Raw genomic sequence first — 27,647 nt, forward strand, 5'->3', positions numbered from 1 at the left:
ATTGTTTATTAAGCAAGCATAGTTGATAGGCTTATACACAAGCAATTATTGCTGCATATATTCTAATCTCTTTAAATATGGTTCAGACCTTGGAATTATTAAAATAGTATTTTTTTCAGAAGAAATCACTGCTGCTTTTGATAATAGAAAAAAAAAAAATCTGTGTTTTCTTTAGCTGTCCCCTGGGATTTAAATACTACAAAGCAAGCTGGTGAATTGTTGTGTCTTTTTGATCCTTAACTTGCTCTCTACTTCTATTTCCCGGATTACAGTAATTTTCCCATTAGTACCCCCTAGTGTCGCTGCGAAGTAGGGCATTATGATACTTTTTCTGCATAATTCTTTATTGGAGCATTCCCACAGTTTCCATCATGAGTAATTTATTAAAACCGTAATTTATTTGAGAAAGTGGCGTGGGTTGCTCAGTCACTGTGAAAGATGGTGACAGGCTGTTCCACTTACTAAAGCCAAAGGTTGTTGGAAGGCTGCAGTGCATAGGATTGTTAGTGGTGATCTGTATGGATCACAGATAAAGTAATAAAAAGAATAGGCTAGGGGTTTTTGGGGTGTGGGGGACGAAAGTGACTAATTTCTTCTATTAAAAGTATCATTTTGGGAAAATGATATACATATATATATTGCTGGCTTTGGGAAAGTATGACAGCCCAGTGGAGATACTAGATGAAGTAAGTGCAGCAGTTACTACTGGAGTGAAATAACACCTGAATCACCAGTTAACACTATTATCCTTGAAGCATGTTTGTCTTTTTTGTATTTTGTGTTGTGCTTGAAACATGTGGGCAAAACTCTTAAAGTTCATGAAAACCAGATCTATGTCTTTGGTAAGAATCTTGTCACAGGATTCCAGAAAAAATGCTCTTTGATATTGTATTCTGTAGTTATGATCCAGTTAAATTTAAGATTGAGGAGAATGCTGAAGAGAATGTATCTTCTATTTTCATTGGATCTAGAATTGAGGACATTTTTGTTATGATAAAACTAATTTAGCTCCTTTCCCTAGTTGATTGTTTCAAGTAATGGCTTAGTTCTTAAATTGGGAGTTCTGTTACAAGCTGTTACTGAAAATGAATTGATTGGAAAATAACTTAATATTCTTTCAACACTATTCGTTGGTATGGCAAGGCTGAGGTGACAGGAGCAAATGATAGAATTTGTTACCTCATCTTCAGAGCCACAAATGTATAAATTGATGATTTTTCAATATCTGAAACTGGCAAATAACCACCTTGTTCGTCAGTTGTCTTTTACCACTGTTCACTGGCTGATCACTGAATTTGTACAGAGGCACACCAATATAAATGATTTTCATCAACAGGACATAATGAAGTAGTTTAAAATTCTAGCATTTTACTTGGGGATAGAAAAACATAGGAGATCAGAGAAACATTTCACTCATCTGTTTTTAAAATGAATATGTTAATATTTTTATGCATTTCAACCATGTTTTATTTTAAGCATGCAATTATGTTAAAATAACTTGGAAGAATTTTGTCAGATAATTTGGGCTGTTTATTTGTCAGCCATCTCCTTTTTCAGTGAAAGACACAAACATAAATGTGCTATTACACAAATCAGTATAATTTATGTTGTGAAATTTCCACTGTCTAGTATCACAGATGATTTAGTTAGGCTTGTCCAAATAAACTAGGCCTTGAAGGAAAGCTTTTTACCCTCTGAATGGTAATGGTGCTTCCCCAGAGGAATTTTGCTAATGTCTGCATATTTAAATATACGTAAGACAATGTCTTGAAGTTATAACAGACAAAGACGTCTTATTGCCAGATTTTCTTTTATATTTGCCATGTCTTACTCTTACCTTACAGGGTCAAGAGAAGTATGGGCTATTGAATGTGACAAAAATTACAGAAAATGGGAAGAAAGTTCGGTAAGTCTGGACTTCTAGAAATACATGTGCGCATAAGGGTTTGTGTAAGGTATCTGACTTCTGTATTAGGTTAGCATACTGGGTCTTGCAGTTTCTTACTTTTTGTCTTAATTTGCCTTAAAGGTTTTCCTGTAGGGCATAATGTTTCCTTATCCCAAAGTATGTGTCTCTCCTGGTGAGCAAAAGATAATGGGACTTCAGAAGGCCAAAGTCTCATGTATGCCAGGGTTCAACACAGGGTAATGATTTCATGAAGGTATACTGGTGAGAGGCAGCTTTTAAAAATGGGATTGACTGATTTATTGAAGAGAAGATCTGTATAGGTGATAGCTTGTCTTGTTCCTTGGATAGAATCAGTGTAGGAGGGGCTCTCATTTGATCTCCTTTGATTTTCAAGGAGTGTGCGTGTCACATACTCTCTAGTTCTCCCTTCACTCTGCTTGTGAAAGGTTTAAAGCAGAATGTATTGACCAGTCTGGGTCTCCCTATAGGTGATGGGTGACCTTATTTCTGACTTTTCCTTTCTCTGCTTCACAGGCAGGCATTTACATTATATATTGTAACATATAATCAAGGAATGATGTCTAACTTAGATTTGAGGTATTTTGCAGAGTCGATGTTAAATACTGTGCAAGAGTGGCATATCCTCAGATTTAATTTAGGTTTTTTACTTTTTAAAGATTTAATATTTTGGATCTAATACTGTGTTACATTTATCTAGTTCAGTGTTTCCCATATATGAAGCACTTTCCCTGAGGCTTTAATAGTTGACACCTAGCTGATACTCCAGACACCCTTGACCTAGGCCAGTGCAGCTGGGCAGCACATCTGACCACCAGCTTGGTTTCTCATTGCTGCTTCTAAGAGCTTGTTAGGAAAGGGTAGACAGTGGCTCATGCAAGCTGCTGCTGGTACAGTATGCTCTCACCATTTATGTTGCATCTGTTGGAATCGCTGATCTGGATTACTGCGCTGCTGTACAGAAAGATGCAACATGACCATCCTGTCACTTTTAGACCTGTTGAATAATAATTCATGTTTGGGCAATGGAAATTGTCAGAGCTTGTCAAGACTTATGTTTTTAACCTCAGGAGGACAGGTACTCAGGCATAAAATCAAATACTCATACATCTGGAACAGCTTGTTTGTTCTTTCTGCAAATTTTTGATGTTTAGCAAATATTTTATTGCCAGTGTAAATGAGCTTATTCCATAAATGTGGGACACTTGCATCCCAGCTAGATGTGAACAATCAGTTTTAGAATTATGCAGTACTTTAGCATAATTTACTAAGTACACAGTAGGCTGAGCATTCCAGATTAGCCGCTTTGAAATTGTAATTGTATGTTTCTCCTTCTGAACGGCTTCCACTACTAATTAGCTTTGTTTGATTTAGACTTTGATGGTCAGGCTGGGACTGGTAACACGTGTCTCTTCTACAAATATAATAGCAATTAAGACTTACTGATGGCACAAATGACTGTATATGTGGCTAAGTATATTAACATACAGGTCAGCTGGGGAACAGTGATTGACAGTTTAAATATCTACTTTCAAAGTCAATTTATCTTATTTTTATTTACCAATATTAACAGAAAGAATTGGATGTCATCATGGGCAGTGTTACAAGGTTCATCACTGCTGTTCACTAAAACCCAAGGAAGCGGAACTGGCTGGGTAAGCACAGGAGCAAGTCTCCATCCTCATTTAAGTGTTAAGCACATAAAATACAATAAAATGAAGTCCTTTTATTTATAGGGCATAAATATTGATATGCATGCATAATTTAGAAAAAATAAGTGTAAGTTATCAAGGAAAAAGTTTAATGTAACAGTTATGATGTACAATGAGAAGAAGCCCTGTAAGTTTTAAGTTTTTGCTCCAAGATGAATATTTCTGTTCCTCACTAGTATTTTTGTCTAAAACATTTTTTTCACTGTTCTTGCATTTTTTATTTTTTAATTCTTTTCATACACTCCAGGTAATTTTGAACGTAGTACATATAATGAAGAAAACAGCCTGACACTTGCCTGGTTGCATTAGACTATTTGAATAATCTAATATTATTGTCTTAGTCTTTGCCTTGGTGGATTCCTTTGTTTTATGTCTGCGTAGTGCTTGACAAGTATTTTGTATCTATTTTGGTGCCTAATGAAACTCTCAAGGGAAGCATCACACTGAAGATAATGACTGTTCAATTTTTATATCACCTCTAGTTTAATAGCTCTATAACTAAATGCGCTATATTTATCCAGCTATTTATACATTAATAGGTATAGAAATGGCTCTTTATCTACTGCTTGCTTAATTTTGGAGGTCTGACTTTAAACTGTGTTGATCTTCTATAATAATTGGAGAGATCAAAATTGGTATTCATTATTCCAGTGTATTATCATGTGAATTCCAGCAAAATTGCATCTTACTTATATATGCTATCCTGCTTTGCTTTGCTGGTCTTTCTACTTGGCTCACTTTTTCCTGCTGTGCTTCTTTTTGGTTAGTAAATTGGGATTGACAATTTTTTCTCTAAAGCATTGAGTCTATTTCAGAGCTGTAAACAAATTTTTTTTTCCTTACTGTTGCTGTAGAAGGGGTGGTTGGGAAAAACATGGATGAGGATGGGTAACATTTGGGGTAGAAGAGAATGAAAGAGTGAAGTTGGGCAAAATGGCCAAGCAGAAGGAAAAGAGAAGGGAAGGAAAAAGAATAAAGATCAAAGGTGTGAGATAAGGTAAATTAAACTGTCTGGTAGGAAACTGACTTGATGACTTCTGCTATTTACTTTCATAGCTGTGGGTCCAAAACGTACTTCAGTTTTATAGGCATAAGTACTGTGGAGAACTGGAGGAGGGTCAGAAAAATGTCGACAATATGGACAGAATACAGTGAAGCTGGATATACTAAAGGAGAATCTCTTTCAAGGATTTTTGTTGTAAACCTGCATACTTGCAGTTGGCTTTGGAAATACATAATTATATATCTAGCACACACTCTTCTTGCTGTCTGTATAGGACCTTTTTTTCTGGGGGGGGGCAGTAGGTCTCAAAAATTCCACTTCACCTCAAACATTGATCTGTGTCAATATTTTGTCAAGTCTTAACAGTTTGACATGTGGTAAGCATCACATTCCTTCATCTTAAGAGAAGAATGTGGTTAGCATTTGTCTAGTGATTGGTATAACCATATCTTCTTTATTTTTGTGCATTGTTTTGTGACTTCATCACTTCTTTTCCTTTTTCTCATCAAGTCATTTTGCCAAGGGAGCTCAATTCCTGAGCTCTTGCTCTCGCTGCTTTCTTCTTGGAAAAATGCTCTCAGTCGTCGACCTGCTGTCACCTATGTAAACTCTGACCAAGTTTCAGCTATCACTGTATGTGTTCTTGTTGCATGCCTCTTGTTACTGTAAGGCTATTTGCCACTAATCTTCAAAGTCAATTTGAATTTTTCCAAGGTTCATGTTTTGTCATTTTCTATAACAACTTGCGTATCCTGTTTGCTGTTTGAAGTCATCCAAGATGCAGATTAACATAAGTGTAGTGGAATGATTGTGTAATTGTTCTAATGGAACAAAGCAGAAAGAGTATCTGGTTCATCAGTGCCAGATTTATAATCCCAAATTTGCCTTCTATTTGAGCTACTAGTGACTTGACTAATAAAGAGTATGATATGGTCGGGTTTTTAACAGATATTTATGTCTAATTCTTTCTAACACAACTAATTTGGTGCACATGATCCTTTTGATACAATGATGTACATGTTGTTAATTCTAGCTATAATTTGAATATCTAAAAAATGTAAATGTTATGCATAAAAAGCTGAAAGGAAAAGAGCTTCAGGATGTTCTGGCTGTATGCCATAAACAGAAAGCTGATGTAACTTTGTAGGACTCTTTGTAAATAATTTAAGTGTCTGTTGTTAGTCATGTTTTGAAATGTAGAGGCCAAGCATGGAAGTGCTACTTATCAGAAACTGATAAAAACGTTAGCAGCTAATATGGTAGCTTGTTGCTCAAGGTGGATGAGGAGGAATTCAGATCATGATACTAGTGTTAGAAGAAACAAACAGGCTTCACCAGTTGTCTGGTTTTTAATAGTGCTTTTTGGGCACTCTTGTCAGAATCAAACTAAAGATTTCATGGGAAAAAAATCATATGCTGAAGATATTAAAAGCAGTGTTTCAATAATTTAACTTTTTGAGGATTTTAGTGTGTTGGTGATGTTTAAAACTATGTTGGTGTCTTGGCTTGTATTTCCTGAAGAGTGGTGGGAGAGCTGTGTGTTTTGAGTTTAGTTATGGTTCCCAAGACTTCCAGAATGACTGTTTTGATGACCAGTACTTTATTTTTTTTTCTTGCAAGGGAAGTAATTGTATGTTTATTCAGTTAACCTTGTGCTAAAAGTGATGCAACTGCCTTTTCTTTGTCAAATTCATTGCTATGTATGTGGAAGCCTAAACCAGACAATTTATACACAGTTCGGTCACCTTTACAGGGCTACTTTCTGTAAGGAAATATAGATATATTTTTTTTAATATCCATTTTCACAAAAAAATTGATTTTTGACTGTTTCAAAGAAGGTGCTTCTCGATATGAATGAGTTGCAAGAGCGATTACCAAATTTAAGCTGCAGGGCTTCATAAAATACAGCAAACAGTGATAGGACAGCTTTGTATCTAGGGCAGCTGGCAGCACCATGTATAGACTTTTCCTTCTTTCTGTCTCACTCTGCTGCCCTTTTCAAACTTCCCAGACAGCTCAGAAGAGAAATCCAGTAAGGTGTACTCACTGAGACCTAAAATTAACCTGACTAGTGTTGACTTTGTAGCTCACTCTTGTTTGGAGAAAGCAGACACTGCCAAAGCGAAAGGTTTTCCTTTTGCTGCTCTCAACAGAATCTGCTTGCTTCAGGAGGGTTTGATGGCCTTTAGCTAACCTTTGTATGCAGTGTCTCAGCAGCCCTTTACGGGACTTGCTCCTGGCTGCTGGCATCTTGTTTCATACATCTTTCTTTCAGGAGCAAAAAAGAACCTTTACAGGAAAGTTTATAGGACAGCAGGCATGCTAAGCTTAGATTTTCCTTGAATAAAGAAATTAAGTTTGTGATGAGCATATTGGTATCTCAGAGAAGCTTTACAGAGAGTCTGGATTATTAGTGTGAGTTTCCCCATCCTTGGATCTGGCACAGAAACTTGGGCTCTGTTTGTGTGAAGGAGCTAAAGAAGATGTTTTCCGTTCTGAAGAATTTAGCTTTTAGTTTCTTGTTTGTTCTGTGCTTCTCTGAAATGCTGAAGGGAGTCAGGCCAAAAAGATGGGTAGGGTGCAGAGGTGTTTGGGGTAGTTCTGTGATCTGTAAGGTGGAGAATTCAACAAGCTAATGTGTTGGAGGACTTCCCTTTTGCTCAGAACAGCAGTTACTGTTAGATTTAATGTTTTTTTTTGGGGTCATTGTTAGCTGATTTCACCAGTAGCAGGTCTTCTGTCCTTCTCAGCATCATCTGAGTGATGTTTTTAATGAATCTCCCTGGATCCTGCAGAGGACTTAAAGGACTTGATTTTGGCACTAGTCTCGCAACTCTCTCCAGTGCCAAACTCTAGAAACATGGGGGGGTTATTTAATTCTTTTGTAAATTTATTTATTTTTCATCTTTTTTCCTCTTCCCAACATGCAGCAAGATTGACCCAGGCTGTCAGGAAGTGTGTGGCTGGGGCGCTTTGGCTGTATGTGAAGTAGTTATGTGAATCTCTCTTAAATAGGCAATGCCACCTACAACTGTAAGAGCCATAGTGGCCCAGAGATTGTTCCTGTGGTGTCTCCACTGCTGAGCTGGGCCTCTCAAAAGCTCTGCTATAATTAATAGGAAATGTTCTTGGGTGAGATATCTGAGAATTAAGTTAGAAAGCCAGAAGGTTGTGGGGTTTTGGTTTTGGTGGTGGTTGTTTGGTTTTTGGTTTTGTGGGATTTGTTTTTTTTTTCATCTCTTCCCCATCCCCCGGCCCCCCAAGTGCTAGTTGGCATTAGGTAAATTAGAAATATTACCCAGTTCTGATATTTTGTGGGCAAAATAAAGAACTTAAGATGCTACTTTCCATTCAGCATTTAATTGCCCTTAGACTCAAGACAGGAAGATTTTCCAGTGGTAAACAGCCTTTCTAAAGCACAATTAGCATTAATTAACATACATGCTGGGAATTTAATCAGAAGCAGCAGATTAGTTCTGTTTTCTGAACTGTTTTTTCTCCCCTTGGATGTGGCTGTTCTTGTACAGGCTGGAAACTTGTGTTTGCAGCAAGGAGCATGTCCTGGGGCTCATGTCCCCCAGAGCTGTCACATGAACAGCATTTGCACATCGAAGATACTTTAAAGAAATATAAAAGAACTTTTCTGGTGGATCTGATGCTACAAGCTTCCCCTAGAACTACAGCATTACATTTCTGTGCCTACATCCAAGTGACTTAGGCTTTCCCCATTTCATGTTTTACTCATTTTACTCACAATTACAGCTTTTTGTTTGTATGGGTCACTGCACTGGTTTCCTTGAGGAATGATTTCAGAGCTCTGCGGTGTAGGTAGAAACCCTAATACAAATCCTTTGTGATACCTAGTGTAAATGTAAAAGTAATAGGTAAAAATAGCTCCCAGGTGTCTTCCTCCACATTGTTTGAAGGGTTACTTCTGGGCTAGATGCTTTATTTTATTTAGTTATGTGCTTTTTCATTTAGTAGCTAGACTGAAATTGAGTTCTGCTTACTTGGTAGGCTGTGCTCCAGTATTGCAGTAGAAGAACCACAGAAAAGTATGAAATAACATGGAAAGCATTATCGGAAAAACATATACATGCAAAAAATATATAGATATTACAAAAATGTAAAACCTGAAAGTGTTCTTCCAGTGCAGGAGGGATGTGGTTCGTCTCTAGCAAAGATACTATTTCTGGTTTGATTTTTTTTTTTCCTCTTTTTCTTTTTTTTTTTTTTCTTTCTATGGAACCATTGATTAACTGACAGAATGGGGTTGTTTTGTACAGGTACTTATGAGCCAGTTTTGTTTAAAGCTTGGGACTATCTTGACTAAAGTCAAGCTATAGTCAAATGCTGTATGGACTTCTACCATTCATGATAGAAAAAAAGCTTTGCTGCAACTTGGCATATAATGTCATGGATTTTTAAGGGCTTTAAGCTGTGCAGGTTTTAATAGGCATGCTTAAAGGGTGTTTTTTGTGGTTTCTGTTTGGATTTTGTTTTCCTGGTATCACGCCTGTTGATTTGTGGTGAAGTATTTATTGTATTTGGGTTAAGTTGTATGGACTGTAGATAATGTCTGTTATAACTAGAGGACTGCAAGACTTCTGTACCTGTTAGGGGTTTCTTTGCTTAAGTTTGTCATCATTGTGCCTTTTTTTCCAGAAGTTTGGTGTCAATCAGTCTAAGCCAGAATTTACAGTGGATCTCAAAGGAGCACTCATTGACTGGGCCTCAAAGGACAAATCCAGCAAAAAGAATGTTATTGAGGTGAATTATGTGCTTTACATGCAGAATTGCCTCTCTGCCTGCCCGTCTCTCTCTCTCTCTCTGCCTGCCCGTCTCTCTCTCTCTCTCTGCCTGCCCGTCTCTCTCTCTCTGCCTGCCCGTCTCTCTCTCTCTGCCTGCCCGTCTCTCTCTCTCTCTCTCTGCCCCTCTCTCTCTCTCTGCCTGCCCTCTCTCTCTCTCTCTCTGCCTGCCCTCTCTCTCTCTCTCTCTGCCTGCCCGTCTCTCCCTCTGTCTCCCTCTGTCTCCCTCTTCTCTCCCTCTCTCTCCCTCTCTCTCCCTCTCTCTCCCTCTCTCTCCCTCTGTCGTCTCCCTCTGTCGTCTCCCTCTGTCGTCTCCCTCTCTCTCCCTCTCTCTCCCTCTCTCTCCCGCCTTCTGGCACTCTTTCTCTCTCTCTCCCGCCTTCTGGCACTCTTTCTCTCTCTCTCCCGCCTTCTGGCACTCTTTCTCTCTCTCTCTATAAATGTATGTATGTATATATATATATATATAATCTATCTAAAAACTTTTGAGTTGTCTACATTTCTTCCTGCTGAAATGTAGATGTATCTTAGTACCTGCAAGAAATGTCCATTTTTATTATGTCTGCTTTGGATATGTTTTTAAATTTTAAGCAGACTGTTAGTTACTGTTTTCACTGAGAAGTGTTCTTGAGTGGCTGTATATTACCTAAAAGTTATGCCAGGGAGAAATTTAATTTGATTTAAGTAATTTAAGTTTTTGAATTCTAGTGCATTTATTAATTCTGATGATCCTCTGTTTTTATTTCTTTAAAGCTAAAAACCCGCCAAGGAACTGAGCTCTTAATTCAATCTGATAATGACAGCTTTATTAATGAATGGTATAAAGTTCTTAACTATACCATCAACAATCAGGTATGTGTTTGACCAGTGAAGGCTCTATTTTAATGGTAATGTTATTAGTAAAATAATTGTGTAACAACTCCTAGTGCTTTGCAGACATCTTAATTTTCTGATTTTCTTGAGTGCAGCAGGGGGTTGAGGATATGACTTTCTGATGGTGACAAGTGAAATATAATTAATGTCAAAGGAAAAAGGATGGTGCACTGGATTAAGAACCAGGAGATGTGGGCTGACCTCCAGCTTGGAAATGAGTTTCCTTCTGTGGCCAAATATTTGTTCTGTCTCAGTGACTTGAAAGAGAGAGGGAGGATCCTCTCTCTCTCTGACAAAGGGGGGGGGGGGGGGAGGATGGCCAAGGGAGTGCTTCATGACATGTATTAATCAGCTTTTAATACTGCTGTTCACTTAATAAGGCTGCACTGAAGTGCAAATTAGAAGCCCTGGCAAAACACTATTATCTCTTCTTATCAGGCAGTATAATGCCAACTGTTTAATCAACAGAAAATTGTTCAGGCATTTGCTTTTGATATTGCCAAACAGGATTTACCATCTTCAAATTCAGAAGGAGGAGATCTTGGAGAAAAATATTCGTGTCATACCAAATTGGCTTCATGTATATTCTTAATTTTTATAGTCACAAGCCTGGTTACTGCTCATATGCTGCATTTATGTTGCTTTTGATGTAGTGACCTTTGTTTCTGTTGGCTCTGATAGTGTTTTCCACCCAAACGCAGGCAGCTAATATGAATGTTTTGGTTTGTTTGAGTGCTCATGGTTTAGGCTCCCAATCTTCTGCCTTTTCCTGGTATGAAAATGTCATGACCCTTAATAACCAGGCAAGGCAGTGACTCAGCAGTACCCTCCTGCTGTCTGTGCTGTGTAAGGCAACTGAGGCCACTTATTCCCTGCTTAAATACAAATGAAGTTAGAAAGGTTGAGATATGTTGAGATGAAAATGAGGCATTACATGTTAGGTTGAGAAAGTAAATGGTGGAGTAGGGAGAGTTTGTAAACACTCTGGAGGAAGTGATATTGCTGCTGGAAGCTGATAGCCAAGAGACCCAAGATGACAAGGAAAATGTTCAATAAGTACATTATCAGACCATCTGATAAGCTGGAGCACTGAAGCTTTGGGTAGGAAAGCCTATCAGACTGAAGCAAGCTTTTAATTTTGGGATCTTTGTGGTAACAGGGGATATGAATCTCTTCTCCAGGACAGAGACAGTAGTTGTAGTGTTATGAGATCTTCCTCAAAAGAATGTACAGATTAGATTCTGATCTCTGTTCCTTCAGGCTGCGCTTGTGGCAATATGCTGTACAAGGGGAATAGCTATCTGAGAAGGATGTGGCTGCTCTTTTTTACATACAGGAGGTCCAAGTTACTAGATTAGACTTGTTCTGTGATGCAAACTAGATTCCAGATTATTTTTTTTCCAAAGCAGTGAATGATTTTGAAATTTATCAGTCTGAAAAAGCTTTGAGGCCTCTTAAGAGAGCACTGTCCAAATGGTCTCGTCTGCAGAGGGATCCTTAGAGGGGATGTTAACTGGGCAGTTGAATATATTGATCTTCAGTGTGTAAAAAGGCTGTCCAGTGCATTTGAAAAGCAACAGAGAATGAGTTGATGAAGTCATGTTTCTGCTTGTTCAGTGCTCTGGAATACACAACCTTGCCTTGTCTTTAAAATGTCTTCCTTGTAACAGAAGACACTTGCATAGTCAGATTATTGTAACTGCATAAAGTCAAGTTTGCTTTAGAAGAAGTGAAGTAAGAAATATGCAGTTTTTGGAAGGGAATATGTTGCAGTGAGACCAGAATAAGTTTCTTTTCCTATTTTCTGATATGCCTGCAGTCATGTGTGTAGCACAGGTATGAGCCTGCAGGTGGGGAGTTCTAACAGTCTCTGATAGCTGCCCCCACACTACCATATGATCTACATTTTCACTTGACTGCATCTAATGACAGTATGCTGACAGCAATTACACATTTCAGGTGATAGATAGTGTATCTGAATTCATTGTATGTCTTGACAGTGGTGAAATTTTCCAGCTGGTGGTTCTATTTCCTATTAAGAAAATTTGAATTGCAGAGATCAGAAATAGCGTAAATGCTCTAGAAATGTTGTGGGGGTTTTTTTAGATTGTTACCAATCAGGTGATTCTGTAGCAAACTCCGGATTTAGGAAAAAAAAAATCTGTTTTTTATTGGTTGATGTAATTAAGTGATATTTCAAAAGGCTGATTGTACGTTGTTCAGTATCTAGAAAACCTCACTTTGGTCCTATGATCAAATAGTGTTCGTCAAAGTTATTTACTCTGCCAGTGAGAATTGGTATAATTTCTGAAGATATTTTTAGCCATCTAGAGTTCAGGAAAGAATCAGCTGAATAGAATTATAGGGTAAAAAATATATTTTAGAACTGCCTACAGGAAATGTTTGTTAATGCTCTATTTTGTGAATTGAGAAACTGATCACTCTGCATCTCCTTAAATCTAATAGGTAGTGGAGTCTGATGAAGCATTAGAAGATGAGATTCCAGATTCCCCAGGGGTGGAAAAACAAGACAAAGAGAAAGAGAATAAAGACTCTAAGAAACTTCGTTGTGAGTTGAAAATTTTCCATGAATTGTTTTAGCAATGCCCACTTTCATTTTTTTGCATCTTCAGTATTATGTGTCAGTAGAGAATTCAAAAAGACAGCTAGAAATGAAATTACTCCAGTTTTGGGACAGGGGTTTGTATGGTTTACTCTAGATCCTGATGCCACTTGGTAGGTTTTCTTCCATGTTTTAATAATCATATGAAAAAAAAAGGAAATAGAAAGGAAAAAAATGTACACATGTCTTTAGCTCCTACTGCAAGACTCATGAAAAATAGGAGAAAATAGGCAGTGGTGAAATAGATTATTTTTGAGGGGTTGTCAAGTGCACAGAAGTAATCAGACATTTGGGTTTTCTGACTTCTGTGGTTTTGATTAAGAATTGTTCAGCCCTTTTGCATGTCCAAAATGGAACATGTGAAAGGATTACTTGGGTTTTGTCTGAGGTATAATGTCTGTAATGTACAATGTTTGCACTATTAACATGAACTGCAGTTTTGCTAAATTGCTCATGATGTTATATTGGCTTACTCAAAGAAGCTAAGCATTTTTAATTGCACCTTCAGAGTTTGAGAGCTTACTTTAACTTACCTGCAGAAATTTCTTCCTATGCACAGAAATATATTAATCAGACCATTTTCCGTCTTTTACTTCCAGGCCTCATATGTAGTTTGCAAGAAAGTGTTTATTTCTTCCAAAATAGCTAAGTTAAGGAAAGGCAGGACTGGATTTGAAACAGCTATGTTTTAAAAATTCCACATCAATTCCGGATGTCAGCTACCATTTACTTAGTTTCATAGGCAGCACTTGGGTTTTCAGGTTTCTTTGTGAGAGATTTGTCTTTTGGTGGTTTGAAAAATGGTTGCTATTTACTTGGAGTTCCAAAAGGAAAAAAGTGGATGTATTGCAAATTTGAATAGAGTTTTTTATGTAGTTTTGAGCTTAATTTTTTGATGTTGGTTCCCTGGCAGATAAATGCAGTGTTGATTCTTTGGATATTCATGCTAAATGTGTTTCTCTTTTCAGCAGTGAAAGCACCTAGCAATATAGATTCCACAGATCAGAAAAAGACTAAAACGAAGCTCAAGAAGTTCCTTACACGGCGCCCTACCTTACAAGCTGTCCGTGAAAAAGGCTACATTAAGGGTAAATGAACCTTTTTAACAAAGGAAAAAAAATTGGAAAACTGGATTTAGGAATGTCAGTGTAGAATGGGGCTGAAAATGGTCTAGTTTTAGAGTAAAACACATGTACATAGCTGGTTTAACGAAAATCTTGGATGTATAGTGGAACTGGTGTTTTATTGTGATAATCGTGGCCATACAAGGGAAAGCACAGTCCTTTGGGTACAAAGCTGAATGTGCTCACCTGCTTCACAAGGATGTTTTTGTCTGAGTGGAACCGGACAATAATGTGCCATCTCATAAGAAAGGAAATAGTTAGGCAAACCAGGATGAGGGTAAAAGAGTCTTAACTTGAACATCTTTCTCCCCTAACCTTTTCTGAATGTATACCTTTTTTTAATTGTTTCACAATGAGTCTTAGAGATATTCTTGAATCAAACTTATGAAAGAATTGATTTCCATTTGTCACACTTGTCAAAGTTTTGAGAGAACAGTATGCAGAGGTTTAAATTAATGTATTTGTGTAAATTACTGGCTTGGTACTCATTGTAAAGCTTTATTTATTTATTTGTATGCTTTGGCAGAAGTTGTAGGTGGTGCTCTACTAGGGCAGAATAGTGTGTTGGTGGGCAAATATCAGACCAAATCCTACTGTGATTTGCCTAGCTACATACTTTAACAGTTGTGCTTCTGTTGCATGTGGCATTTGATATATTTGTGTATCTGCAAATATAATTTAACTGTAAATTATGGAATTTTTGTTTTGGATAAGGAAGTATTATTTCAAGACTTTGTTTTGCTCTGCCTTACAGCTTAATATTCATGTCATTGCTCAGTGACAACTTCTGACATAAGCAACAGTGAACACAAAGCCAAATTTAATTTGTATACATGCATGCTGATGATTGGATTTTTTAAATAAAGACATTAAGGAATTAAGAGTTTGTTTTTATTTAAAAGCATGGTATAAATTTTAAAAGTTGAATCTGTGCTGTACAGTTTTACATTTACTATATGAATGAAAAATTCATTCAGAAGTATTTATTTAGAAGCCCATTGTACTTTTGTGGCTGCTGCAGAAAAAGCTTAGCACACATAAAACTTGGCAAACCCAGTCTGAGCAGAAAAAAATAATGAAATAAAGCCCCACTTGAAACAGCATGCACTAAGCAGAGAAGTAACTGTGGTGAAGTTTTGTGGAAAAACAAAATTACAACGGTTACTTCAAAATGAGGGGTAAAAGTATGATTCCTTATGTGGAAATTTAAAGTCGGAAGTAACTGTAGCAAATCAGTTTGCTACTACCTAATATTTTCTTGTGCTGTCTAATCTGCCTTGCTTTATCTGCTGTAGCTTCATGCTAGCCTTGCTTTCTACTGTGTAGGCTTTTTCAGTCCTTTGCTACTGATTCTGCTGGAGTAGCAACAGCAGGACTGAGGTGTTTTGGGTCACCAGCCTTGTACGCATACAGTTAATAATGCCATTGTGCCAGTTTTCATACTGTGTAATTGGTTTGGTGTGCTGCTTGCATTTCCCAAAGCAGTAGTCAGATGCAAGTGTTGTTAATGAATCTACTTGGATTACTAAACTTGAAAAATGGGCTAGATGCTATGCATGATGCAAATGCAAGAGCAGTTTCTATCTTGCATAAGCTCTGAAGTAAGATCTACTAGATACCGTGAAGACTGCCACTTATTACCTGCTACCTTATTTAACCTATTAAAATAAGGTAAAAACTTTCTTCCATTTAGGAATGTGAGCTATTTCAGTCTCATGCATCTGAACAGGGGAGGCCATCTATTATTTGGTCCTCTTTGATGAAAACCATAGAAATGGGTCTTGGAAGGACTTTGGTAATAACAAAATGTGAACATGAGAAGTTAACATGTTACTGAAATACACTGAAATGTTGCAAGAATCTGTTCTCTGCCCAAGCTGATTTTTACATTTGCTCTACTTTATGATGGAAAAGACTCCCACTGGATTGTGTAGTTTTGCAAACAAGACTCAAAGCTACTTTTGTCCATAAATATCTGTGTTGACATTCCAACCTTGAGGCCAGGTTGCCTATGCATAGTCATACTTTCATCCATTCAGAGCTCTTTGATACAAAGGTCTGTCATTTACAAATCCAGGTCAGAACTTCCATTAGTTAAACACTATGTTGAAGTAAATATGTAATGCTGGGTTAAACAGCAGGTGCAATGAAAGATGCAATTTTACAGGGTTTTCCACCAAACAATGCCAACAGCTTTCTCTTTGGTTAAAGTTTATTGTCTCTGTTCAGATTTTGAACAAAGGTTACAGTAAATATATTTTGAACTTGGAACAGGAATGGAGTGTAACAAGGCTTTTGAATCCATTATATTTCTTATTACTGTAATGACTGTATGACTCTTACAGGTGTCTTCTGCTGGATAAAAATAATTTCAGTAGCAGAAGTTCCTTACTCAGAGGCTCATGTTTGTGTAACTGCTGACACTATTTCTTACTGGGAGCTTTTTCTTGCTGGGAACTGCTGGGAGCTCTTTTCAGAACTTTCCTATTTTCACTCTAATACTGCGACGATTGTATCCAGTAGTCTTTGCCCTGTGTAGAGGTTTGTTTTAATCTGAACTAGTTCTGTCACTTGAGTCCTGTTCCACTGTAAATCAGTCTCTTTACTTGGTTCCAGATCAAGTGTTTGGTTCCAATCTCACCAGCTTGTGTCAAAGAGAAAACAGCACGGTGCCAAAGTTCGTGAAGCTGTGCATTGAGCATGTTGAGGAGCATGGTATGGCTGAAGTTTTTTGTTTCCAAATCTCTCTTGCTAACCACACGATCTAATTTTGAATGCTTCAATCCTTAAAATGCTGTAGATTTATTTGGGAAAAATAATCTGAAATCTGCATCTGTAGGTAGCAATGAGTTTACAAGGGGGGGGTGGTGTCTGTGTGATCCAAAACTGAGGGAGGGAAGGAAATCTTATTTTGGAGAATTTGATCCTCTTCAGTATAATTCAAGCTCAGGAGAAGGCAGGACAGCCTCCTGGCAGCAAGGATCTAAGGAAAGAGGGATTACAAGAAGTAATAGAAGAGCTCAGCCCATCAAGGTGTTTTTCCAGATGGCAAAGAGAGAGAGACTGTCAGAACACAACCATTCATTTTTGGAAGGTTTAATCACACTAACAGTCGTTTATATGAAAACTTCCTTGAAACAAACTTACAGGAAAAAGTTGTATTCCTGTTCTGTATATGCCCTGAAGAAGACAAATCTATCGATTTGATGCCCTTCAGCCAGTTACACCGATTGCTATGTGAAGTTTTGTGCAATTCTGGACATTATCAGTATCCACATATGTACTCAATTTTTGTTTGCTTTTATTGAAAGTAAGTCACTCCTACTTAATAACTGAGAAAATTGTTCGAAGCTTACATGTGATTTTCGGGGTTGTCTGATACAAGCGACATTGCCACATTTTTGTTGAAAATATGTTGGTTATGGCTCCTGACATGGCTGTACTCTGTGCTGGTTTTCTTGCTTCTTTCTTGCTGTTGTCATTGCCCTATCTCTTGGAAAAGATGACTGAGAGGCGATTATGGAATCTCCATAATCATCATTCAGATATATACCAGTCTTTTAATCTGAAAACATTGTCTTGAGAATCAGGGTAAGTGTTGCAGGGGAATACTACATGAGAATTTTAAGGCATCTTCCATGGGAACTTCATTTAGGATTTTGTGTAGCCCGTAGTCCTCTTTCTCAATGCTGCTGTCTTATGGCCTGGGAGGGAAAAATAACTGCTTCTGTTGCCATGCCCCAGTTCAACAGACTGCCCCCTTGTTTGTAACAGCAGGTTTTATTCCATTTGTGATCTGCAGTTTGTGAGAAAGGGGTTATTTTGCTTTGTTCTTTTTTTATTTCTTTTTTATTTTAAAGGCAGGACTGCAGTGAAGATAGTGGTGAAGTTTTCCTTTTTTAAATACCTGAGGGGAAGCTGACAGAAATGAACAGCTTTACCCCCCTGCTTCTCCAACTCTTCTTCCTACTGCCAATACACTTCAAATCAGTTCTTTCTGTAAAGGAATGACTAGTGGATTATGGGGAAAAGGGATATGTCAGATGGTGCTGGTAACTGTGCTGTGTTGCATCAGACAACTCCTTGAGGAGCTACAGGGACTTGCAGGTATTCTGGCAACACTCACCCTTTCAGTGGCACTGACTCACATGCTGCATTCAAGTGGCGTTTCAATTAAATTCTTTACCTCCTAATCACTTCTGAGTAACTGCAGTAGCAACCACAGACACAGTTTTCTTTTCTGGTAGAGTGTGCAATACTGTAAAAGCAAAGGACTACCCATTTTATTTTGTAGGCTGATGGGTATTGATGAGTATGCATGCACATCATTACTTTTCCATGCAGACCCGTCACTTGGCAACTTTGAGATGCTCTCTATGCATGACTTGATTTTTCTTAACCATACATTAAAAAATTGAACATCCACAAAATACTTGGTTCTTGCATGTTGGAGCCCCATATCCTCCCTCCCGACCCACCAAGAGCATCTTAGAGACCCCTAGTCTCATTGTGGAAACTTTGAGCTGTTGCCTCATTACTACTGTTCTACTGTGTAGGAAGTTTAGAAATTACTTTGAGCTTCATGCTGCCAGACCTGTGCAGGCAAACTAAACCTCCTTTGATATGCCCTCCCCATTAAAAAAGCTAGTTTATTTTTTTTGTTGTTGAACTGAGAGTTCTTTGTTACAAGATGGGTTTCTTTTAATTTTAATGGGTACACCTATAAAGAAGCAGCATAATGATTCCAGAGTTCATGCATGGGCAAGGTATTAAAACAGATTTAATCCCTTTGTTTTAGGATTAGATGTTGATGGCTTATACCGAGTTAGTGGCAATCTTGCAGTGATACAGAAGCTAAGATTTGCAGTCAATCATGGTAAGTTTCCTTCAACTACATTACAATTGCATATGCTTTTGGATTATTGAAGTTCATAGAAAGTTCAGGAAAAAGTTTTCTTAATGTGTAACTGCAGTCTTTCATGAGGAGTGATTGTCATCTTTAAAATGACTTCAGAATTGCAGAATTTAGTGTGTAATACACATCATTTGAAAAACCTTGCATCATGGAGGTTTAGTGTTCTGTGGAGCGTAGAGGCATTTCTAGAACACAATTCTAAACAAAGATGCTAACAGAACTCGAATCAGAATGGTTTGAGTTGGAAGGGATGTTGAAGACCACCTAATTCCAACCCCCTTCTGTGGGCATGAACACCGTTCACTAGACCAGGTTGCTCAAAGCTGCTTCCAGCCTGATGTTGAACACTGCCAGGGATGGGGCAGCCACAGCTTCTCTGGGCAACCTGTTCCAGTGCCTCACCACCCTCTCACAGTGAAGAACTTCTTCCTAATATTTGAATTTGAAGGGAGGGGGTTATTTTTAAGTGACTGGAAAAACAGTAAGCATATTAAACCTCCGCTAGCATTAAAATTTTAAGTTAATGCTTTGTAGCAAGGTTTGCTACTCCTTTTTAGTATGTGGGTGTTTAGCTCCTCTGCCATACTCTGTATAAAACCCTTTCATATGGCTGTATTTCAGTGTTTGGTGAGAATCAATAGGCAGCTTGCGATTAGGAAGAGGAAGTAGCCCATCTACAATCTGACCTCTCACTTCCTGATTAACAGGATCTAACAGTAAATTTTGTGTTGCATCAGCAGCATCTGTTCCCGTCTGAAAAATGCCATTTGTGTAGGGGAGCTGCGTGCAGTGCAGTAGGCAGAGTTTGGCCATCTATGTCTGTAGTGGTTCAGCTTTTGTATCCCCTTTTACACTGAAGCAGGACTGTGAGTCTTCACTACTGTAAGAACAGAAGAGTATTTCAGTTTATTTGTAAAAAAGCTTTTTTGTAGCTAAATTGTTAACGTTAACACTATTCATGTTTTCTCTTTCAGATGAGAAGTTAGACTTGAATGACAGTAAATGGGAAGACATACATGTCATCACAGGAGCTCTAAAGATGTTTTTCAGAGAATTGCCGGAGCCACTGTTCACTTACAATCACTTCAACGACTTTGTCAATGCAATTAGTAAGTCTGGAAAACCTGTGTGTGCTTGGTTTCTATATAAGTTCCTCTCAATACATGTAATTTTCAACAGTAAAAAGAATGTTTTGGTTATGAACATGTGTCAGGTTTCCCTAAAATTGCCTGTCAGTAGTGCACGGTCCTGCCAGGAGGTGTCAGTATTTTATCTCATATTAGCACTGCAAAACCTTTGCTTTTATTCTCCGTCTGTTAAATTTTATGCTGAAGTTTTAAACAAAAAAAATGAATTTTTGTTTCTGCACCTCATCCTTTTGCAGAGCAAGAACCAAGGCAGCGTGTCCATGCTGTTAAAGATTTAATCAAACAGTTGCCAAAACCAAATCAGGACACTATGCAGGTACTCTTTAGACATCTGAAGAGGTAAGTAGCAGATAGAAGGAAAGACTTTGTGTTGTGGAGCATCTCTTAAAGCTAACTAGTCCAATTAAAAGTATTAAGTGACTGTTCCTACTGCATATTTCTTACCTATATTTGATTTGATGAAACCAGTATATCAGTCTGTATTTATACAAGCTTGCAGAGCCCCAAACAGACTTTAGAGAAAATGTCATAGTTGTGGTGTTCACTGCCAAGCCCTTGTGTTTGAGGGATTGTGAGAGGATCAGGAATAGCATTTCAAAATAAAACGTTTCCATAGAGGAAATCACAGCAGCTGTAGGTCCTGATAACAAGACTACTCCTTAAATAAATACTGTAAATATTCATTTGCTTAAGACTGTGTCTTTTTCTATTATCCTTTCACACTAGCACTGATAAACCCCCTTTATGTATCTTTTTTTCTCTTTCAGAGTTGTAGAAAATGGAGAAAAGAACCGAATGACATATCAAAGTGTAGCAATAGTTTTTGGTCCAACCTTATTAAAACCAGAGAAAGAGACTGGTAACATAGCAGTCCACACAGTATACCAGAATCAGATTGTAGAGTTAATTCTGCTGGAATTGAATTCCATCTTTGGACGCTGACATTTTTCTTGGAGTAGAAAGTGGAAGTGATGGATTGGCAGCAGTACTCCATCAGAAGGAAAATCTCTTGCTGTACATGATGTATTATGTTTGTGGACCAAGCAGCAACTTGTTTTTTGCACTTTTGGGAGGGGAGAAACAGGAGAAATGTTTGACCACTTTAATGCGAATTAAAGACATCACTTTGGTTTTCTTTGAAAAGTTCAATGTAAAAAGTGAATAGAAAAGTTTATAGTTTGCCTTTTTTACAGTAGCATTGGAAAAATGTAATATAGGTTCATACACTGGATTTCTTGGAGAGTAAAGCTATTAATCTCAAACTGGATAATCTGGAATTTAATCTTAAAATTCTTCCACTTTATATGGAAAATTCCTACCAACTGGTATGGAAGAATTCAGTAAAGTTACATCTTAACCTTGTGTATTACAACCTACTCAGATCTGCATAACACTTTCCAAAGGGTTTCTGCATGCAGTGACTGTCTTAAACTTGTGCTAACAGTTTGGTTTAGTTATTGAAATCTAATTCTTCACTTGATATCTGCTGTCTTCCCCCACCCACCATTTTTCTTTTCTTCCTTTTATTTCCCAGCAAACTTTCTGAAACTTCTTAGTTTCTTTATAAAACAGCACACTATTTCAAACACTGAACTTGTAAGAATATCCAGCAATGGATATTTGTTTTGTGGCATAATAGAAGTCATATTTAATAAACATGTTCATTTTTTTCAGGGTGTTTCCTGAGCTTAGTTTTGTGTTACACTGATTTAAAGCTAAAATCCTAAGTAAATACGGGCTGTAACAGTGTTGAGTTCTTGGTATAATGCTGTGGTAGTGGAAGTTTCTTGATGTAAATACAGGCTTTCCTTTTGATTCTTGTATATAATTCAGGTCCTGTATAGTTTAAGAACACTTTAGTCACACATTTCTAATCATGGATAGATTAGCTACAGTAGCATAATGTTACCAGTGGATGTCTGGGTTTCAGCAGGGAAACAGGTTTTGGGGAGGGAGGGAGGGGGCTAACTGTGTGCACTTTTAGATGTTAATTACATTTGCGGGCAAATAACTGTAATGCAAATGGTACTGGAGAAATACTGAGTGTGCTTGCTACATTGTTAATGCACTACAAGAGGAGCCTTTTAGGTTATTTAATATGTACAGGATATGTTAGAGAAATGTATTATGAATTTTAACATTGACAAATAGTGAAACTCATGTTTTGATAGATAGATGTTTGATGGACTCCACGATGCTAAATTTAAGATTTTCTTTTTACATTAATGTAGAATAATTTGTAAAATTGGTTTTGAAAGATTTTGTTACAGGGAGCATGGTCTGCTGAAGATTTTTTTTAAATGTATTTTTCTAGACTAACTGCTGTATCTGACATATTTGTTATGTCTAACCTGAATAAAGAAAACCATTAGTTCTTTTAGAGTTTGCCATTCCCGCTTCAGACAACATGAACCCCTTTAAACAGTAAGACCAATCTATCTTACTGCTTGGCATGGATACTACTTGTGACAAAGGGTTGTATTGCTGGATTAAAAGATGAATGCTTATTTTGTAGCCTGACAGTTTAGGAACTTCCCAGTCCCTTTCTTTAACAACTTAAATCCTAACATAAGGTTCAGAGAGGGCAGAAGTAATTTATTGATATAAATTCTTTAAAACATATCCCAGCTTACAGTAGGTTCCAAGTACAGAAAGCAGGTACATTGGGGAAATAATTGTATTTTGCCTTTGATCTGTTGCATTCCTTTCACAACACAGTTCTGTCTTACAGCAGAGGGGATGTGCAGTGAAGTACTGAGGTGTAACCAGTTGAATGGTATGAGAATTTCATGAGCGTAGGGCTTGCATGAGAAGTCTTCAGAGATTAAAGAGAAGACGAGTTACCTTGTGGCTTTCTCACTGTCTTCTTGTGGTAATGGTGAAGTCTTGTGGTTTGTTGCAAAGCGACCTGGGTGAGAATTGTGAAAGCTCTGTCTCCCATTGCGTTGTCAGCTCCTGGTAGGCTGTCAAACTGGAGCAGTGCCGAGTGGCAGGTGTGCCTCAGGCTACCAGAAAGTATCAGCAAAGCTGAAGTCTGTTGCTGCGGATTATTCAAATCCCAGCTTCAGCTGTGAAATGAAAAAGAATTCCCACTGCTGAATGAGAGGGCTTATCCACAGGTCACCTTTTCTGTATGAGTGCTATGTTTTTCAAAGAAAGAATGCCTTTTTAGAACAATTTGATAATGAGGATGTCACACTTTTCCTTGTATTCCCCCCAAATAAAGCATTCTGTTACTACAATTTATGGTATGGTTTTGTGCAGTGAAGTTGTCATGTTTTAATGTTCTCATTTTTAGTTTGGGGAGGGGAGAGTATTTTTTAGTTGAAAGGTGTAGCTAAACATTCGAGGCAGTCAGGAACAGGAGGCTGTCCAAGCTGATGGTATGCTTGTTGTGACCAACTTGAAACTGTGTGTATCAGCACATTGGGTTTATTTGCTACTCAAAATACCTTGCTTGTTCCTGCAATAGCTGTCTTTTAAAATTCAAACCCAGATTTTTGCACAAAGATAGGAGGGGAAAACTCTTTGTATTAAATGAAACATAATTATATATTCCTCAAGTTTGTTTGAAATCAGGTTTGGTTCTGCTTTAAAACCAACGTATAGTAAATATAAACTTTTGCAGCCATAACCACTCAAAGATTCCTGAGGTCCAATGTTATGTATCAGTGCCAGCCAACTCTCTTCTAGCTGTGTTCATCTCTGTAGATCAGCTACACAATGTTAGTACAAAAATGGGCACAAAAAGGATAAGGCAAATAGAGTCATTTTGTATAAACTATTTTTTTTAAATCAGAGTTGCATGTAAGTGAGGCTTCCTGTGTGCAAGTGGATTGGTCACGCTGATCACCTAGGCCCAGACTTTCCATCTTCACAGAAAGGTATGATAAATTCCCTTTGTACTGAACCCATTTTGTCCTGGCAAGGGAGTCCTTGGCTTGCAGAGTGAGAGAGAGAAGGGAGTTTGTAGGTGAAACAGCATCAGTTTACTCCAGTGCGGAGCCTGACTTTTTCCCTGTAGTGAAGAACAGCTTTTTTTAGCCCCAAAGTAATGATATTTTCTGAATCAATTGGTTAATTCATAAGGCATAATGTAAACCAAGCACAGTGGGGCATTCTGCTGGGCAAAGGGGGAGGTACAGCATGTCTAATGAGGCCTTCTGCAGCCGCTGGGGAGAGGAGAGCTTCTCTGAAGAATCTTAATTAGCCTCCACAATTGCAAAGTTTTGTGGGCAAGCAGCTGGTAGGACTGGATCAGACCTTTACAAAAGTAGCCCTATGTGAGTGTGGGACTTAAATGAGCATCCCCCCCCCAGCATTCTTGTAAACAGAGCACTTGTAAAACAAGATCACACTGTGTAACAGACCAACATGAAAGACATTCAGAGGCGAGCCGGCCCCTTGGTCCTTTTTACTGCCTTGAGAATTAAATAGCACTCTAATATTAGAGTTCCCTACAACTTCCACAACTGGATTTGCGTTTGTGAAGGAATTTCGCTAATATCTTTCAGAAGAAGAAATCCTGTGTTGCATTCAGCAACCTCAAACTGAAAACTGGAACATGCAGGGTTTATTTCTCATAGAAGCCCATCTTGCAGCTTATTGCACTGAAATGTAGCTGGCTACAGAAGTGGAGAGTGGCCCCTTAGTGTGGGAATAAGTAAATGCAAAGCACTGAAGGCAAGCAGACAAAGCAGGTGTGATGGACAAGCAAGATGGCAAAGAAACACTCACTTAGAAAATCTGCAGGAATCTAAGCCAGAGACCTGGGAAAAAGCCAGGCTGCCAAGAGAGTGGGTTTGGGTTTTTTCTTTTTTCCCTTCCTTTTCCACTTCACACAATGCAGATGAAGGCCTGGCTATGTTTTATAGGGGTAAGTTGCTCTGTAAACAGGTGGAGTTCAAGTGACATTGCAAAACAGCAATGCCCACCCTTCTCTAGACTTTTCCATAGCAGCTTCTGTGCTAGCTGATGTGCTTCTCTGTTCAGGTTCAGTTGACAGAAACACCTGAGTGCTAATGGGGTTCAAGAGGTATGTTGCTTCAATGTAATCATGAATGCACAACTAGCATCTGTGTGATACAAAAATAAACTTGTTCTCAGTTTGGCAGCATTGTGCTGGTGGCACTGGATGCCCCACCCAAGATCAAAACCAGGTCCTGAGGAGCACCAGTTTGTCTGTTACAAACTCAGCACACAGGAAGAAAGAAATGTATGAAGCTGAACAGTGGGAGTGTGCAGAAAAAATAAAACCCAAAGCTAAACTATCCCCACAACGAGTTTAGATTTGCATGTATGGTATCGATCTGCTCAGAATAGTTTGAAAATTCATAGTGTCTGAGAAACAGCTGTCCTCACAAAACAAAACTATAATTAGAAGTTGTCATTTTTTATATCTGGCACTGGAAGATAACTGTTAAATGTTGATCAGCTTGTCTAGTTGTCATAGAATCATAGAATGGGTTGGGTTGGAAAGGACCTTAAGATCATGGAGCTCCAACTTCCCTGCCACGGGCAGGGACATCTTCCACTACACCAGGTTGCTCAAAGCCCTGTCCAGCCTGGCCTTGGACACTGCCAGGGATGGGGCAGCCACATCTTGTGCAGGCTGTTCTAGTGCCTCACCGCCCTCACATAAATCTCCTGTTCATCATGTGCTGAATCCCAATGGCTGAATCAAAGCCCGATTGGTGTGTTACCTGGCCACTGATGTGCCAGTGCCCTCTGCCTTTTCTTTACCAAGAGGGTTCACCTTCCTGCTGCAGGGGTCCTCTCCCTGGGGCTAAATGAGTATCTTCCCTGTGGGTGCTGGCTTTGGCAAGCCTTCTGCCAACATATGTGACGTGCTCAACTTTGTGTTTGCTTCTGTGAAACAAAATGGAAACATGGCTGTGCAAGAGGTCCTCTGGCATGCCCTTAAAGCATAATGTACAGCAAAGGGTGCCACCATGTTCCCTGCTATGTAATGGCTGGTTCATAGCTGAGGTACTGTTCTCATCAATATACCAATCCTGCTCTAAGTTGTCTCTTTGAAGTGTTGAGGAGAAAACTCCTTTTCCTATTAATGTCTCCCTTTCTCCTCATCCACCCACCTGCTATTCCTGCTGCACTGAAAGTCAATCCGACTTGGATCATTTACTTCCTTATTTGTACAACAGCCTGAAGCCTGGGGACTGGAATGCGCTGTGCTCTGCCCAGAGTGCCGCTTCGCCTACGGAGGCTGAGGTAGCAGCCATTCTGCCATAGACACTTCATTAAGGCACAGTTAGCAGCGTTAACGCTAAATGGTGATGTAAATAGGGGAAAAGAAATTAAAAAAGGAAAAAAACCCTCACAAACTAGAAGAATAAAAGAATGGTCCTTTCAAGGTAACAAAGCTGGCTGAGTGCTGCTCCCCCGCTTCCCAGAGTGCCCATTCTTCTTGTGTGTTGCAGCAATGTATATAAGCCTAGCAATGAGGTATTATATTTGGCACGAGAGCAAGGGAAAGCAATGTAATTCCATGCAGCCTCCACCATCCGTATCACTTGTGTAGGCTGAGCTGTGAGCCACCTGCCAAGAAGATGGCACTGTCTTCAGGTTTGCATTAAAACACTGCGGCTATAGGCTAGGATCATACTTGTCCCTTTCTCTTGCCTGAGCTTCCCAGCCTCCCCTATTTAAATGCATGAAAACAAGTAACTTTCTCTCAACCTTTCCTGTTTGTGGATTACAGAAGCTGTGTCCAGCGAGCCAAGTGCTCAGGGTGAATGTGGGTACAGCTTCTTACCCTGTGTATACACCATTTAGTTAAGAGGGGGAGAAGACAGTTTATTATAAACATTGAACAGTGGGCAGCATCATTAGCTCTTAAATATCACAACTAACTCCCCAGGTGGTTGTCCTAATGTGTTCTGGGCTCTTTGCATCCCTGAGATAAAAGGAAAGCCTGAGCACGTGAGGGCAGAATGCTGCACAATGAAAGGTTGAGCGCTGCTGTTGCTGTCAAGGCAAACTCCGTTTTGCCATCATCAAGTCTTAGAAGCGATGCCTGGGCTGTGCAAGCCAGAGGTGGGGACTCGCGCCTTTCCTTCCTTCCTGCTGCCTTTCTAATTTACTCAGTTATGAGCTAAGGCTTGTGGCATGTTGCAGGCCAGACAGCACAACTATAATGGTCCTCTCCAGTTTTAAAGGATCTATGAATGAAGCTGGCGCGTAGCCTTCCATTTAGCCATTGGTTTCCTTGTTCCTACTTGGCCATTCACAACCTATATCAAACGAAAGCGCTTTTCCTGGCCAAAGCTTCATTCCCATTTCTCTCTTAATGTGATGCTGCTCAATGGAGCAAGCCTGTCTCATCACCCACTGCAGCACTGGCAGCCTCACTGTGCTGGAGCATTCCTGGGGACTGGGATGGCTGTGGTGGTACCAGCTACTGCCACAGTCCCAACTAGTGACCGTGAACTCAGTAAAGCCCTGTTAAAGTTACTCTTTCTTTACCACAGCCTGAAATACCAGCTGGGTGCTCGCAG

At 38.8% G+C, this 27,647-nt stretch overlaps 1 protein-coding gene across 9 annotated transcripts in view; it reads left to right on the forward strand.

Annotated features, from left to right (window-relative positions):
• ARHGAP12 (Rho GTPase activating protein 12) overlaps positions 1–23,375 on the forward strand; it is a 75,303-nt gene extending 51,928 nt beyond the window's left edge. For 3 of the 9 annotated variants that reach the window (XM_061350282.1, XM_061350319.1, XM_061350338.1), the window contains 12 exons: positions 1,845–1,906; positions 3,501–3,582; positions 5,153–5,275; positions 9,308–9,412; positions 10,204–10,302; positions 12,790–12,892; positions 13,915–14,034; positions 16,687–16,785; positions 18,869–18,946; positions 19,960–20,094; positions 20,370–20,472; positions 20,901–23,375. In XM_061350282.1, the coding sequence (XP_061206266.1) occupies positions 1,845–1,906; positions 3,501–3,582; positions 5,153–5,275; positions 9,308–9,412; positions 10,204–10,302; positions 12,790–12,892; positions 13,915–14,034; positions 16,687–16,785; positions 18,869–18,946; positions 19,960–20,094; positions 20,370–20,472; positions 20,901–21,075 (1,284 nt within the window). In that variant the 3' untranslated portion in view covers positions 21,076–23,375. Of the gene's footprint in view, positions 1–1,844; positions 1,907–3,500; positions 3,583–5,152; positions 5,276–9,307; positions 9,413–10,203; positions 10,303–12,789; positions 12,893–13,914; positions 14,035–16,686; positions 16,786–17,930; positions 18,947–19,959; positions 20,095–20,369; positions 20,473–20,900 lie in introns of those variants that run through there. The other 6 variants (XM_061350302.1, XM_061350330.1, XM_061350292.1 and 3 more) reach the window with 5 other exon arrangements.
• The last annotated feature ends 4,272 nt before the right edge of the window (positions 23,376–27,647 follow it).

The sequence above is a fragment of the Neopsephotus bourkii genome, unplaced genomic scaffold (genome assembly GCF_033783945.1).
Source record: "Neopsephotus bourkii isolate Nb327-2 ecotype Australia unplaced genomic scaffold, CSIRO-AGI_Nbou_v1 NB_53, whole genome shotgun sequence".
Classification (NCBI taxonomy): Eukaryota; Metazoa; Chordata; class Aves; order Psittaciformes; family Psittacidae; genus Neopsephotus; species Neopsephotus bourkii.